Source organism: Chiroxiphia lanceolata, chromosome 12 (genome assembly GCF_009829145.1).
Source record: "Chiroxiphia lanceolata isolate bChiLan1 chromosome 12, bChiLan1.pri, whole genome shotgun sequence".
NCBI lineage: Eukaryota > Metazoa > Chordata > Aves > Passeriformes > Pipridae > Chiroxiphia > Chiroxiphia lanceolata.
The window spans coordinates 9,462,657-9,478,776 of record NC_045648.1 but is presented as its reverse complement, the minus strand read 5'-3'; the positions used below and the strand labels follow the sequence as shown (position 1 = coordinate 9,478,776).

Below are 16,120 nucleotides of genomic sequence, written 5' to 3'. Positions count from 1 at the left end.
GACTACATAAATAAGCAGTTCTTCAGTGCAGCATGTGGTTTTCTAATTTCCAGTAAAATGGAATGAGTCACACATGACAACAGCATTGCCACTAACCAGTGTGGCATGGCATCTGAAAAAGATAGCACTGGAAGGGTGTGAACTGCAGAGCAGATGATGGGGCTTGAAACATCTTGTTTGCTTTGGCAGAGCAACCAAAATCTTGATGCTTTCCCACAATCTGCTCCAAGGATATAGGTTTTGCTGTGCTGTATCAGATTATTACCCTGGGAATTTGTGTGTCCTGCCTTTGCCAATGGACAGCTCTTGATGCTCCAGATAAATGCCCAGACTCCCCATAGGGAAATTCCAAAGTTAGATGATGTTTCTTCAAGTAGGGTTTACATTACTGCAGAATTACCAGGGGAGATTTTCTCTCTCTGGTACCAAATCATAAAGGATACATCTAGTCAGGCAAAAAAAGGCCCAAGACAGCTCTCAAGTCAAGGTTCACATACCATACATATCATTTATATGTAAGTACATGCACTGGTATGGGCCTTAGGGTGAGTTCACTCTGGAGGGAAAGTCTAGCCATAGTCATGTCCTAGCACAGGCCCAAGAGTTTCTTCCTCATGTCTGGAAAGTTGCTGCTTGGCTGCACAGGAGCAAAACTCCCTGTGACTGCTGCTGCTGTTGGACCCTGAGTCTGAGGAGATGATGCAGAGTCTCAAAAGATGAGGCCCCAAATTAAGGGGGTTAAAAGCAAGTCCCTCCCCTTTATTTCTGCTCTTGGGACTCTAGAATGGGGGATCAAATCTTCTGGTGTTAATGAACTGGAAACTCTGAAAATTTTCTGTTCAAAAGCAAGCTGCAATGATCTAGCACATACACTTGGTCCCTATATCAGGGCATTAAGGTTGTCAACTTTGTAGTCATGAATGACTTCTGCTTTCTTGGATCTCTTATATGAAAGTGGTATCAGACACGTTTTCCTTCAAATGTTTCTCTGAATGAATACCTGTTAAAGGCGGGATGGGAGGAGGATGCAAGTAATTCTTTTTCTCCTCCTGACACCTCCCCAAAGACAGCCATATTTAGGCAGAGTTAATGGTGATGTTCTAGGTGCCCAGCATTATATTTTCATTGGTTTATGTTGCTTCCTCCCTGTACGTATTGTCCACATTAAGGGCTCAGGAAGTAGAGTAGTTTAAGCTGCAGTTTAATTCCCTGTAGATGGAGATTTGCTGTGACAGAAATGCCTGCCATCCTGGCAGTCTCTCACATCTGCTGGAGGCAAAAGAGTATGTCAGACAATAACTCGGCCAGCAGATGTGGTTCTGTAGGGACAGTAGTGTCTGTGGTACGAAAATTCCCTCCCAAAATACAGATCTGTGGGGACAGTAAGAGTCTGTGTCAGTGACAACTTTACAGCATCTGCTGGGACAGTAATGCCTGTGATACATAAATGCATCTCTGCATCTGCTGGGTCAGTCAGAGAGAGATGTATTGTGTATATCCAGTTTTACATGTGAAAATCTCCTTCACTTTAATTTGGGGGATTTGTTTGATTCTTCTTCCCACAGAGCTAATAAGAACCATTTTATGTAGAGAGCTAAAGGTAGTCGTGAGTCTTTTGCACGTAGGACAGACATTGCCACATTTCAGCTGCCAAGAAATACTGCTGCATTTTCTCCCACCATAGTATTAATCATTAATGGCTTTGTTCTCAATGAACAGCCCGAGTATCTTCAATGATGCTCTTGTGAGTGCTAATGCTTTGTGGTTGCAGTGAGAGCATCACATGAGAAATGTGTTTGTTCAAAGAGGAGATGAACCACAAACACAGCATTCTGACCCAGACCAGATTTCAAACATTAGTAAGTACAGGTGTGCACAGATAAAGATTTTTAATTTGGCCTTGTCTCTAGCTTAGGTACTGGACCCAGGTTAGGAAGGATTGCAGTGGAGACAGTCAATTTTCCAGCAGCAGCAATTCCATTCAGATGTCAGGGTATTTTGCTACAACAAAGGCTGATGTTGACATTTTTTCTTGGATAGAGACAGATGCAAGAGCTTCTGCCTCAAGGTTATCCATTATACTGTATATTAACTAGATGTTTTAACACTGGGCTTCCTGCAGAGACAGCAATGAATGATGATTAATATTTATCAATTAAAATCTAATCTTTTCCCTTGTGTATTTATATGCTGAACTTCAACCTACAAGGCAATTCTGTGACAGGAATTAGATATTCTTTTGTTGGAGAGCACTGGGTTTATGGTCAGGGATGTATTATTCACTCGTTTATTGTGAGTATTGCATTTGTGCCTAGATTTTGCCTAGGCATTGTATATAAACATAGTCTCTGTGCAAAGGAGTTTATAAACAATTACCATTAATGGGACAATTATTTTCTCCCCCTCCTTGTAGCAGTACTGAGTAGGAGGTGAGGGATGCAGGAGAGAGGAAGCAAAGGTTGTACATGTTTTATGGCCATAATTATAATTAACTATTTCAGCGATTAAAATTAAATTTTAATTATAATTTACTATTTCAGAGATTAAAACTGATTAAAAAAGACTCAAGGTTATGAGCTACCTCAGAGATCTATGAGTTATCTAGCTCAGTCTAAACATACAGATATAAATCTTTTTTTTTTCTCTTTTTTAATCTAGCCACAGTTTAACAGACAGTGCCCACAAGTGTGGTGTGTGCCTTACAGACTGGAGACGCCAGTGCTGCATCGCAGACGCAGTGCTGGCCCACGGGCCATGGTAACAAAGAGCTCCAATCCCGCAGCCGTGCGGAGAGGAGCCGCTCGCGGGAGCAGCAGGGAAGGCTGGACTCCGAACACGGAGTGGGAGAGCAAAGGAGAGGCAGAAGGGATTTGCATTTCAAACTCCGGTTGGCAGGGTTGTTAAGCGCCATTTAATTCAGATACACTGTGCGATAACCCTGGTTCATGAGCGAGAGGCGGAATGGAACAGCAATCCAGGTGGAGAGTTTTAAAGTGGGCAGGTGGTCTGGCTGGTTAGTTCTGACTTATTACAAAGGCATCTTCATGCTTTTTGATTTGCTTTCCATCACTCATGTTAAACAACTACATTCTTATAAGGCACTTCATCCGCTACATGCGAGCACACACTAATTGCTCATGTCACACTAATAGCACAGGCACATGAAGAAAGTGCAGTAAGTGATGCCTCTTACAAAATTTTTTTTTTGTTTATCATACTGAAAACAACCACTTTAATAAACCCATTAGCAACTGGTTTAGATTTACAGCACTCTATCAAGATTTTTCAGAGGCATGGTGACTGTTAAAGGTGTGAGACTTTTTCTGGTTTGCAGCAAAATTGCTTTTCACAAGTTGTCCCAGAAGATCTTTGTTCTTAAAAAAATATTTTGCAAATGAATTCTGTAACAGGGAGAGGTGTAGAATTATGGGGATGAAAGCACACGTGGGGAAAATCATCAGCATCATCTCTCTGTTTGTATTTTTGATGTGATGTTTCTTATCACAAGGGAAGGAGGCACTCCTGCAGCTTCCCTACCCCTGAGCCTCCTAGTAGCTCAGAGAGGCATCACAAAGCCACTCACTACTCCATCTTCATTTTATTTCTTGTCATTTATTTAACACAGCCATACTGTTTTGAGAGCTCTGCCCATTCCTAAGTAAAAGCATCCAGAGTGGCTGGAACAACTGGTAAAAAAATTATAAACATTTTCAGCTGCAGTTGTTCAGATTCTGGATGAGTTGTTTATGAACATCCTGTCTAGAACTGTCAAGAGGTGGAGCTAACATCATTGAAAGATGATAAATTCTGACACGGTGCTCTGAGATTTCGCTGTCACTGAATGTAGGTTAATATGGGATTCAATAGGAAATCTGGCTTGTGTATTGCTGCATATTACAGGAAACGAAGGAACTTGTCATTTGTCTGCAGATTGCTAATTGCAGTTTATTGCACATGCAAAAGGTTAATTTGGGTATGTTATCACAGTAATCACATGAACTGTCTCAGAATAAACTATACCCCTACTCTTACTGATGATCTGACCTATGGGATTTGGGACATTATTTTGTAAGATTATGGCAAATAAGAATTTTGAGTAAATGCTGTAACAGTGGGCAGCAGTGTCCTTGGGTGTAAACAACTGGGCTAGAGTGGAGGTGCAAGTCTCTGGTATGAAATACTTTTCCTTGACCCCTAATTTAATTTTTCCCTGGGATGCCTGCAATTTATTCTTTGTGATAACACATTGAAAACAGAAGTCTCATCTATTCTAAATGAAAATTATGTTCTATTCTTATTATTGCTACTGCTTTGTATTTACAGTAGTATTTAAAGGCCTGAGATTAATTCATGACCTCTTCATGCTAGGTGCTGTATATATACACACAGTAAGCTCACTGCCCTAAAGACCTTACACTTTAATTAAATAAAGGTTGGAGGAAGGAAGTTTTATTACCTCTGTCACAAATGGGAAATGATAACAGAGAGAAACTAAAAGGATTGAGAATTACACTCCTCCTGCAGTGAGTCCTGTATTTGCCTGTAATATATCCTCCCTTCCTGCTTTTGTTAAATTGCTGTAAATTGGTAGGTAGATGGTTGGTCTCTCCCCCAGAGATGGAGTTTAATTCTGTGCATGTTTCAAGGTTTTATGGAATGAAAGGCATTACGTAGATAGGTAACACTTTAATTTAGACTAGATTAAGTTATTCTGAAGAAACATTTCCATGGAGGGAGTAAATTCATATAAATCTGGTGTGTGTTGCTTGTTGCCATACGAGCACGCCATTGCATAGATGCTGTGCTCCCTGGGGGCTGTGCTGTTGGTGCATGTGGGTTTTAAGGTACATCAGTAGAACTTTTTGTTATTATTCCCTGTAGCTTGCTCTTAAATGTTTTCTAAAACACTAAAAAAAGTCCTCAAGATGTGGGAGCATTCCACAGGATTCATGGGACTCTTGGAACACCAGGGCATGCTTAGTCTCCCAGAAATGCATCTTCTTCTCCCCCTGCCCCCTGAAAGGATCATGCTTATTCTGAAATGCATTTTAAACATTTTTAATTAGAGCGTCTAACTTGACATTAGAAAACAAAGGTAGATCTGCCCGGGCTCTTGCTTTGGGAAATTTTTTCCTATAGAGGAACATAAACCTGAAGATAACTCATTTTCCTTTTTCTTCTTAGTCAGTACATGGATGTTCAGCACAGTACAGTGATCTTGGGCAGAAACACAATCATAGTTTAAGCAGATGGAGTGGGAAGGGGGAGGGAGAGAAAAAGGGATGAGTCAGATGAAGAAACAAAACAAAAAACAGGTAAAATCCAAGCACAACCCAACCCCTCTCCTCATATCTTTGCATTTACAGCATTTGTGACTGTCGCTGTTGGACTTCAACAACACCAGTCCTCTACACTGATGTATCTTTCCCTCACCTCTGTCCTGTCCTGCCTCTGTCTGGTAAATGGGTACAGTTATGTTCTCTCTCACAGGTTTTAGAGTCCTTGAGTTAAAAATACTGCAAAGAAGCAGACTTTTAATTTCTATTTTATTTAATAATAAAGAGCATTATTTTGTTGTTATAAGCCTTATGGATCCTTGAGAACTTATAAGTAATCTCTCATTTACCCCGTGGAAACCACTGCTGCTGCCTATGGAATTTAATTTGTAAAATAAGTAATCTTTTAAGTATGAAACTTAGTTGATGGGACAAGCTCAGCACTTAGGAAAGCACATCATCAGTGTATACCCTTGCTAGAAAACAATCCACTGGAGCTTTGTTATACAACATGCTAACATCCTGAGGAAGTGACAGTAATTTGCAATAAACACTGTGTGTAAACAATTACCTGTGACTTGTTACACTTGTTTGTACAGGCAGCTGGCTAAACAGATCCGGGTGCACTTGTAAACGTCTGTCCCCCGTCATACCTGATACTGGAAAACAATTACTTATTATTTGATTTCTCTGAAGTACGAAAATGTCAGTGTTTTGAACCTGACAGCTGGCAAGGACTGAGTATGAGTGCTTATAGATACAGGGAGAAGAGCTGGAGAAATAAAATGTGATGGTGGCGTTTTTATGACAAAGGTGAGGACACTTTCATATCTAGTCACCAGACCGAAGCAAAGTTTTTGGGACAGGGTACTTGAAAGCAAAAACAACTTTCACTGGTTGAAGGGTCCTTTGGCGGTACAAGGTCCAAGGAAGAGGCGGGGTGATCTATTTTCTAGCGGTTTAGCAAAAGCCCTGGGATGCTGGTGGCACTGCGCTGCACGAGCGGCCGTGCGAGAGGCGCTCTTCCTCTGCGGGCTCTCTGTGGTCCGAAACGCGGACGCTGCGGGGCCGGGGCAGCCGTGGGAGTGTCGGGAACCACCGCAGGGGCGTGAAGCACCACAGCAGAGGGGCGCAGCGCCGCCGGTCCCGCTGTGCCCGCGGTGTCACCGCGCTCCGTCCCCGGCCCGCCGGGTCAGCGCGGCACGGCCGGGCCGGGCAGGACGGGGGCGTGGCTCCCCCCGGCGCTGACCCCGCTCCCGCCGGGGCCGCAGCGCCTGCAGGGCGGGCCGGGAGGCGCCTGGGCGGCCGCAGCGCGGTGCCCGCAGGCGCGGCCTTTCCGCCGCCGCGGCCGCAGGAGCCGCGCCGGGTGTGTGGGTCGGGCCCGGCCCGCGCGCGGCCCCGCGCGGGCGCAGTGCGCGCGCCGGGGGAGGGAGGGCGGGCGGGGGCAGCGGGAGGGAGGGGCGCGCGCAGGCGCGGGGCGCGCGCCGGGCGGGGCCGCGCGGGAGCCGGCGGGGGGTTCCGCGCGCGCCCGCGGCCGCCGCCCGCGGGGCCGGTGAAGGGGCGGCGGCGGCGGCGGCGGCGGCGCCGCTGCTGGTGCGGGGTCGGGGCCGCGGCCGGGGGGGGGCCCTGCGGTGCCGCCGGTAGCGCTGCTGCTCCTCCCGAGCCCGGCGGGAGGCGCACAAAGGGCACCCTTCCCCCCCACCCCACCCCAAGCGCAGCCCCCTCCGCCGAGCGCTCAGGTGGGGCTGGCGGCGGGCGCTCGGGGGGACGGGGAGGTGGGGGGGGGGGGAGGCGCGGCGGAGAGGGGGGAGCAGCGGCCGGCGGGGCCGGGGGGCCCGGCATTGTTGGGCAGCCCGACAACAAAGAGCCGGGCCGGGCCGGGCCGGGGGGGCAGCGCCGGCCCCTCGGCGCCGCCCCGGCCAATCGCGGCGCGCGGCGGCGGCGGCGCGGGGCTGACAGAGGGAGCGGCGCTGACGCTGCGGCGGCCGGCGCGGCCCCCGCTCCCCGCCCCGCGCCCGCCCGCCTCTCCAGAGCCGTCTGGCTGCAGCAGAGCCTCAGACAGAGGAGGGGAGAGCAGGGGAAAAAAAAAAAAAAAAAATCGCTGAGTGAGTGGAGTGGAGCCTGGGAGGGGCTCCTTAAAGAAACGCTGCCGCCGCTTGGCATTGTGGCCGGCGAGGAACTCGAGGGGGGGAAGCCATCGGAGCTCCTCTCGCTTATCCTCTTCCCACCCCCCCCCCCACCCCACCCCCCAGCCGACAAAAAAAAAAAAAAAAAAGGGGAAAAAAAAAAAAAAAAAGCCAACCCAAAAAAACCTCCGGGGGGGGAGTCGTTGGGGGGGGGTCCTGAGAACATCTTATAAACCGGATTGCACTGAGAGGAGGAAAAAAAAAAAGCAAAAAAGATACAAAATATACAAGCAAAAGGCAACAATTCCCCGGTCTGCAGCAGTTGCCCACCCTCCCTTCCCTTCTCTCCTGCTGGCCATCTGCCTTGGGTTCTCCTTTGTGTCTGATCTCTTACTACTGAGCCGAGCGCAGGCGGAGGGTGCACCACACACAGGGACTATGCCCAGCTCGCTTTTTGCAGACATGGAGAGGAACGGGAGCGGCGGCGGCGGCGGCGGCGGTGGTGGTGGTGGCGGGGGAGAGACCCTGGATGACCAAAGAGCCCTTCAGATCGCCCTGGATCAGCTCTCCCTGCTGGGGCTGGACAACGACGAGACGGGCTCCATTTACGACAGCGAGCCTCGGAAAAAGAGCGTGAACATGACTGAATGCGTCCCGGTGCCCAGCTCGGAACATGTCGCGGAGATAGTGGGGAGACAAGGTGGGTGCCTTGCATGCGAAGGGGTGTGGGGGCGCGGGTCTCCCCTCCGCGCTGCCGGGCGGGCGGCTCAGATGCGACACTGGCCATTCCCAGGAACGCTGCAGCCGTGCGGTGGTGGCCAGTGCCGGCTTCTCCCAGACAAAGAAAGTGCAGCAGCAGACGTGATGTTTCCGAGGAGCGTTATGCATCACTTTCGAGAGGCACTTTCAGCTGCCGGGTTGGGGAAAAAAAATCACGAAAATAATAAAAATCGCTCCTTTCCTCCGGCTGCAAAAGTTAAGATTTGCAAGAGGAAACTGGAGGAAAATGGGAGCCTCGGTGCTTCCCCACCACCATCCCCCCAAAGTTAAAAATCGTGGATTATTTTTAAGGAAGAGAAATGGAGTGGAGAAGTGGAACAATGGGATTGGAATAAAGCATCCGCAGTGGGGAATGTGGCTCATTCGGTATAGCCGCTGCTCCTCACCTTAAGAACTGATTTTATTTTTCCAAAAGGAAAGTGCTGAGCAGGAATGTGGACTGGCGGGTGTGTTGATTTGTTAGGTCTGCTTGCATTTTATCTTATTTTATTTCTGGCCGTGCAGTGCAGTTTTTCTGCACGCGGTTTTTTTTTTTTTTTTTGCCTTTTTTTTTTCTTTTTGTGTTGCCGTCTCTGTGAACTGCACGTTGGTAGTTTTGGGGCAGTTTGCATGGCAGATGTGTCGGTGGCCACTTGCGCTGCCTTTGGGCGTGTGCCAGGGCTGTGGGCTGACATTACTTTACACCGTGACCGGGGCTCCCGGACGAGATGCCAGCGATCACCTGGGGCTGGGGGCAATGTGTTTCGGGTGGGTGTGTTTTTTTCCACCTCCCTAGCTGCACCCAAACAATGGGTTGTAACCGGTTCTACCCCACCACCTTCCCTTCCTCCCCCTCCCCTTCGCCCTCCATCTCCCGCATCTCGTTCCCAGGTTGTAAAATCAAGGCTCTGCGGGCAAAGACCAACACCTACATCAAGACCCCGGTTCGCGGGGAGGAGCCGCTCTTTGTTGTGACGGGCAGAAAGGAAGATGTGGCCATGGCCCGCAGGGAGATCATCTCTGCGGCCGAGCACTTCTCCATGATCCGAGCCTCGCGGAACAAGAATACAGCCCTGAACGGCACCGTTCCCGGCCCCCCGAACCTGCCCGGCCAAACCACCATCCAGGTGCGGGTGCCTTATCGCGTGGTGGGCTTGGTCGTGGGGCCCAAGGGGGCCACCATCAAGCGCATCCAGCAGCAGACGCACACGTACATCGTGACCCCGAGCCGGGACAAGGAGCCGGTCTTTGAGGTGACGGGCATGCCCGAGAACGTGGACCGGGCCCGGGAGGAGATCGAGGCGCACATCGCCATGCGCACCGGCGGCATCATCGAGCTCACGGACGAGAACGACTTCCACGCCAACGGCACGGACGTGGGCTTTGAGCTGAACGGCACGGGCAGCCTCTGGAGCAAGCCCACACCGCCCAGCATCACGCCCACCCCGGGCCGCAAGCCCTTCTGCAACTACCGCAACGACAGCTCCAGCTCGCTGGGCAGCGCCTCCACCGACTCCTACTTCGGGGGCGGCACGGGGGGGGGCGGCAGCGCCCGCCTGGCCGACTACAGCCCCCCGAGCCCGGCGCTGAGCTTCTCCCACAACGGCAACAACAACAACAACAGCGCCAACGGCTACGTGTACGGCGGGGGCGGCGGCGACGTCCTCTCCTCCCCGGACTGCTGCTCCGAGCTGCCCTTCGACTCGCCGCCCGGCTTCGACCTGGCGCCCGCCCCGCCGCCCGGGGCCGCCCTCCTGTGGCCGCAGTTCGAGCGCGGCCCCGCCGCGCCGCCCTCGCCCGCGCCCTCGCCCGCCGCCGCCGCCGCCTTCCCGGGCGCCGCGCCCGCCAATGCCAACCTGGCGCTGCTGGTGAGCGGCCCCCGGCGCGGCGCCGCCCCGCCCCCGGCGCGGCTCTCCCCGCCCCTGCACGGCAGCGCGGCCGGCACCGAGCACCCGCTGGCTCGCCGGGTGCGCAGCGACCCCGGCGGGCGGCTGCTGGCCGCCTCCTACCCGCTGTACGCCAACGGGCTGGGCGCCCACCTGCCCGGGCTGCCCTCCGACTCCTCCGCCTCGTCCTCCTCCTCCTCCAGCTCCTCGTCCAGCTCCTCCTGCTCCTCCTCCGGCGTGCGGCGGAAGGGCAGCCGCGACTGCTCGGTGTGCTTCGAGAGCGAGGTGATCGCGGCGCTGGTGCCCTGCGGCCACAACCTCTTCTGCATGGAGTGCGCCAACCGCATCTGCGAGAAGACGGAGCCGCAGTGCCCCGTGTGCCACAGCGCCGTCACCCAGGCCATCCGCATCTTCTCCTGAGCGCCGGGGGCAGCAGCGGCCGGGCCGGGCAGGGCAGGGGCGGGGGGGCCGGCGGGGCCGGGGCCGCGCCCGCCAGGGGTGCGGGTGCGGCCGAGGGAGGGCTTGGGGGGTGGTGTGACAGCGGGTGCATGCTATAAATAATAACGGGCGACTCCATTCTAGTGCTAGGCTAGTTTTTACACTGTACTTTAATACGAAGCTTCCAAAACTCCCCCCTTTTTTTATAAACAAACAAAACAAAAACCAGAAAAAAAAAATTGAAAGTAGAAGATGCTTATGATGATGACAATGGTGTGTGGACTGTTAGTAAAACGTGCTGGTAGTTCTAGGATGCTTATTACAAAATAATTAAATCTATGGGTGGATACTTTTCTGAATGTTCTTGAAAGGGCAAGAAGTTCCTGTGAAAAACCATGATACTGCAGCTTTATCAGACTTTAAAAAAGAAAAAAGAAAAAAAAACCAACAAAACTGTAACATATCTCTTATATATATTAAAAACGTTTAAAGGTTTTAAAGATAAATTGCATTAATACAGATTGAAGTATTTTATTCTTTTTTGACTTGAAAAATTATATTTCATATTGCAAAGATGTTTACAAGTATTTTAATTTAAGTTCAGTGAACTTTTTGTAGCTGGGTTAAATCTTTTTTATTTTAGTATGGCCTTATGGCAAAGAACACTGTATTATTTTAATATCACACAATTGTGAACGGAATTACAAACCATAAAATGTGTAATGCTTTGAACAGTATTCTGTTGGGATGGAGATTTTATAGGTTCAGAAAAAAAATCTTTTAAATCTGCTTCACCCAGCATATTTTCTATTCAGTGATATAAAGCATATTTTATTCTATATTATTACAAAAATGGAAATGTATAAACATATGTCAAAAGGAACTGTTGAAGCTTTCTAACATTTGTATAAATAGAATTCAGTGGAAATTACAAAAATTCTGTTGCACCACTATAGTTTTAGTATTTCTATTTTAATACATTTGTTTACCACTTGTTTATGTATATGTAGGTGACGTTACTTGAGCTTAAATGTACTTTACTGAGCAAAGTTTAAAAACAAAGTATATTTTATTTTATGATAAAGGGCCTTTAACCTCATGGTCAAATACTAATATTATATTTGCTGAGACAAGATTTGAAATTGTATCAAGAGTTTTATTTTTCTGACATTTAAAGTTCTACATAATAAAAGTAAAACTTAAGTAATGGTGCTACTTCATGTTTTTTTAAGTATTTCTATATAAATAAAATAAAATATTACAGAAAAAAAGGTACTCTGTGTGGTGATTTGATTTCATGTACTGAGAGTTTCTTCTGGAATTTTTGTTTCCCGCTTGTAGCAGTGAAACATTGGGAGCTTAAACTGTGTCATGCTAATGTTGCTAGAACTCTTTAGCTTGTGCTGGCTTCCAGAATAATCCTGCCAGCAATCATACCTTATAACATGTTTTTAAGGGAAAAAAATTTATTTATTTTTTTTAATATGTGGCATATTGCTGGAGTTTTCCACATAGAAAAATACTATTTATTCAGAATTTTTAGTCATGAAAAATCCTTGGGTTTGTGTGAATTGTTACTTTTAGCAGATAAAACATATTGTAAGAAACAGAGCTGACAGCTGGCTTAGCTTTGGGAGCTGGAAGCAGAGAGTGGGGGAGGCTCCTTTGCTGCCCTGTGCTGATGCAGGGCTGCATCCTGCGGGTCCTGGCTCCGCCATGCCTGGAGGCCTCAGGGCCCCACATCCCAAACTTGGTGTTTGTAGAGTGGAACGAGGGCTGCAGCAGCCTCCCCGAGTTCCTCACAGTGCTTCTTGGTATTTGGCAGTTGTGGTTGTGGTAATTGGTGTTGACAAGCTTATTTGAATAAAAAATTTATTGCCGTGTAAAGTTGGTTTGCTTTTGATGGTGCCCGCAGTGGTGTTGGGGTGAAGGAAGTGCAGCCGCCCTCTGCCTGACGAGCCCAAGGACCCACCAGGCAAACCCCGCAGGACTTGTGCTGCTGAGTGTAGTCAGTGTGTTTGAATGAACTGGCTCTTGGCTGAAGTGTCTTAGAGCAAATTGTGGAAGGTGCTGCACATCACTCTAAAATGTTTCTCTTTGAGTTTGCCATTGCCCTTTCCATTGGGTGAGTGAAAACAACAAAGCAAGCACAAAGTGTGTAGCGTATTTCATATGTTTTACTTTGTGCTTAGCAGTGTATGGCAGAGCTGCTCTCCTCCGATCTCCTTTATGGACTAAAGGAGCTGCTGGCTGGGTGGGAAGGGGGAGGAGGGAGGATGCGGCAGGGGATGATGGGATCTCTTTGTTTGATTTGATTTGATTTTTGCTTCTTTCATTGAACTGTGATTGTGGTATCATCTGATTTACAGAGTTAAAATCCCTCACTGAGTGTTGCACTTGGCTCAGGAATCTTGTCATTTTGGATGGGGGGAAAAAAAACCCCCACCCCAGGGCTGTGGAACAGCTTCCAGAGAGTGGCAGAGAAGGTGTGCTTAAATACATATGTGGTACAGACACTGAAAAAAACCCTTGGCAAAATTGGTCACTTTAAAGGGATCAGGACGTTTAAGTCTATGTGTATATTTTTTTAATGATGAGTGTTTAGGAAATGCACTTAAGATGCATCAATCAATTTCTCATTTCATTGTAAACATCCTGTGCTGTTTTCTGGGAAAACTTGTGAAAACGGCTATAAATAAAAAGGTGAATTTGATCATCACTTGGCTTGATTTTCAAGCTTAGTGAAACTGAAAGGTAAATAAGATGAACAAAAAGTGAAAACTCAATTCTCCTCCTTTCCCCCCCCCCCCCCCCATAACGTACAATCCTGTATATCTCCATGGTGTTTGCAGCAGTGTTATGGATGACTGTGAGCAGCCAATGTGCCTCTGGAGAGCAACCCCTGTGCAGCAGCTCAGCGAATGCCCCAGCCTGGCCCGCTGAGTCTGTCAGTGAATGCAACTGGCCTCCTCATCCACAGTTATCTTGCAGGAGTTGTTTTCTTTACCAAACTGTGGCTGAAACAAAGGCACTCCCCTCCTGGTCCATGGCTCTGAGTGCCTTTCCAGCCTCTCTACGCTGCTTCGCTCCCTTTGCATGCTCTATGTGTGCGTCGTCTCGAGATGGGAAGATGGGCAGGAGTGCCTTAAAAACTGATTGTGTTCGTTCCTCTTTGTGAATTATTTTGTCTACAGAGGGACCAATCTGGATTACTCTTGCTTTGGCATCCAGTGATGCAGTGAGTGCCTTTTGCCCTGCCTTCCAAGCTTGCACACCCTGTGGTGGTGGCAGAGCTGGTGGGCTCAGCACCACTCACCCACCTGAGGCACCTCAACTGCCCAGAGCCTCCAGCTGCCGACAGGGCAAGCGCATTCCCCTTTCTCTGTTGGAGGACATTTCAGGTTGTACTGGCACTCGTGGTGTCCATTGCATTTGGTCTTATTGCTTGCTGAGTTGTAGGGATGTGGCCTGAACCCAGATCTGCTCCCAGTGGTAGGGTGTAAATCCCTCATCCTTGGCTGGCAGAAACGAGCACATGGGAGCAGAGACAGCATGGGGAAGAACCTGCAGGCTGCCCAAGTGCGCTGCCCCCCAGATTTATACCATAGGTCAGTCTCTTGGACCGCAGAGGCCATAAATCAGTGCAGAATTTGTCCCAGGGTCGGGGGCCATATGGTGTGTGGGAGCAGGAGAGGGAGAGTGATGCCCACGCCAAAGGAGAATAAAGGCCTGTGTTTGGGGCCGGAATATTTCAAAGCCTGAGAAAGGGGCAAAGTTCAGTTTCTAATTGAGTGCTTTGAAATATATAGATGTATATGGTCAATGTTTATCTTCCAGAACAAAGCTCACTTTGTTTTTCAAATGTTTGTGTGTTGGTGCTGAGAACTGTTCCTGGGGGTCTCCAGCACGAGAGGCTCCTCTGGGGCTGCTGGGGGTGTGGGTGCCCCCGGCGCGTGTCAGCAGCCTGGCCCTGCCGTCCCAGACGCCTGCTTGGAGGCATTGGTGAGTATTTGTGGGGTTTCCTGTCTTTGCTAAGGTACTTGTATGACTCCCAGTGCGTGTACACATCATTATCTCAAACCAGTGTACATTTACATTTGTAAGAATTATTATATACAAAGTCCAGAGCTTAATTATTCCTCTGTCCGTATCTTGTACTCTACAGAATTTGCATAACAATCAGACATCAAAGCCAGAACCCTTTACTGGAAGAAAGGTCTTTCAGCTATATTATTTTAATAAAATAAATTATAATGATCAATTTAATCTAAATTTACTCTTTAGATTTTTTTCCTGCAAATCCATTGAAATGAGAGTTAAAAGCAAACTTTAAATTTAGTAGCAAGAATCTAGTACAATAAGGTATTTAAATTAAATTGCTTTTTGTTTGATATTTTTTGCTCCTTTCTGCCAACCCCCTCACCCATCTTTTTTTCTCCATTCTCCTTGTCTTGCCATTTTGGAAGTTGAAATGATGCTTTGCTGTCGTTGAAGTGAATGTGGATTCTGCTGCTGAAAGAGCACACTGGTGAGTATTGCATTTAATTGATCTAGAAATAGTAAAAAGGAATTATTTACCCTGGCTCTGCTTATTTGTGTTTCCTGTAACTCGAGTTGTCTTTCAAGTAGAGATGATTTAATTAGAGAAGAAAGACTGTTTTAAATTTAAAGCAGTTAAGAGATGCTTCAATCTGTATAATCATTTGCATTTCTAGTTTACCTGTTTATGATAGTCTACCTGGCAAATGCCAAAGGGCCCAAGTTTGCAGGTGAATACACACTCTATCCAACGATGAGTGATGTGGAAAGACACTCATAACTACTCTGTTCTCTTGCTTTGTACTCAGAAAAATATATAGATATATACATAGGTGTGACCATATATTCAGTATGTACTTTTGTATGCAATTGACTGCACAAAATCCTCCAGAAAAGTAAAAAATTAGAAAGTCTTTTTCTTTTCAGTGCATTAATGTTAACAGCAACTTGCTGTAATACTACAAAAACTTTTATTGTATTACTTAATATTAAGGATTTTAATGAAGCTTTCACAGTTGGATATGTAAAATAATTACATCTCATCTAATTTCTAACCTTGATTAAAAAGTAAAAAGCTTATTCAGTTTTAATTTTAGTGAATTAGGTTGTATCACGATGTGCTTATATAGTGATGAAGCAGTACCAAAAATATTTAAGCATTTGGTATCTAGATTATTCTTTAATGTTATCTATACATATGTAGCACGTGAAACTCTGACTGTGCCCCAGGTATATACATGCATAAATGGACAATATTGTGAGCACCATGTAGCCCTGATCTTTTAAGATTTGTGCAGTCTTTGTAAATAGCATCTATCATGTGATGTTGAATTTTTGGCCTTAAAGAATATCAGCTGGGTCTGTGGCTACAGAAACCACCAGTATCTGCCCTGGGCTGCATTTTTCTGAGCTTGGTGCTCCATGAAACTAATAGCAGAAGCCCCCCTTGATCAGGATTTAGTTCTCCCCATAAATGAAACTCTGCCAAATAAGGTTGGTTTGCATATAGAAGCTTATCCAAGGCACACAGGTAGTATTTCTCCCTAATGTGGGTTTGCTGGTTCTTTTTGGCAGGGAATTTTTTCGCCATATCTTT

General features: G+C 47.7%; 1 protein-coding gene and 1 long non-coding RNA gene across 5 annotated transcripts; one reads left to right on the top strand and one right to left on the bottom strand.

The window, feature by feature from the left end:
* Positions 1 to 3,580: 3,580 nt before the first annotated feature.
* Positions 3,581 to 6,475, bottom strand: LOC116792953. 3 transcript variants are annotated; one of them, XR_004359324.1, is made up of 4 exons: positions 6,165 to 6,466; positions 5,848 to 5,935; positions 5,365 to 5,455; positions 3,581 to 5,217 (listed from the first exon to the last, which is right to left on the bottom strand). It is a non-coding gene; the product is annotated as an uncharacterized LOC116792953 (long non-coding RNA). The 3 variants fall into 3 exon arrangements; XR_004359325.1 differs by having other exon boundaries at positions 5,365 to 5,516; positions 5,848 to 6,475; XR_004359323.1 differs by having other exon boundaries at positions 5,848 to 6,462.
* A 417-nt stretch (positions 6,476 to 6,892) lies between these two features.
* MEX3B (mex-3 RNA binding family member B) lies at positions 6,893 to 11,620 on the top strand. Of its 2 annotated transcripts, XM_032700459.1 has the most exons (3): positions 6,893 to 7,015; positions 7,863 to 8,102; positions 9,053 to 11,620. In XM_032700459.1, exons 2-3 carry the CDS (start codon positions 7,865 to 7,867, stop codon positions 10,465 to 10,467), a joined length of 1,653 nt encoding a protein of 550 aa, XP_032556350.1. In that variant the 5' UTR covers positions 6,893 to 7,015; positions 7,863 to 7,864; the 3' UTR covers positions 10,468 to 11,620. The 2 variants fall into 2 exon arrangements, with proteins under 2 accessions (XP_032556350.1, XP_032556349.1); XM_032700458.1 differs by lacking the exon at positions 6,893 to 7,015 and having other exon boundaries at positions 7,298 to 8,102.
* Positions 11,621 to 16,120: the final 4,500 nt, after the last annotated feature.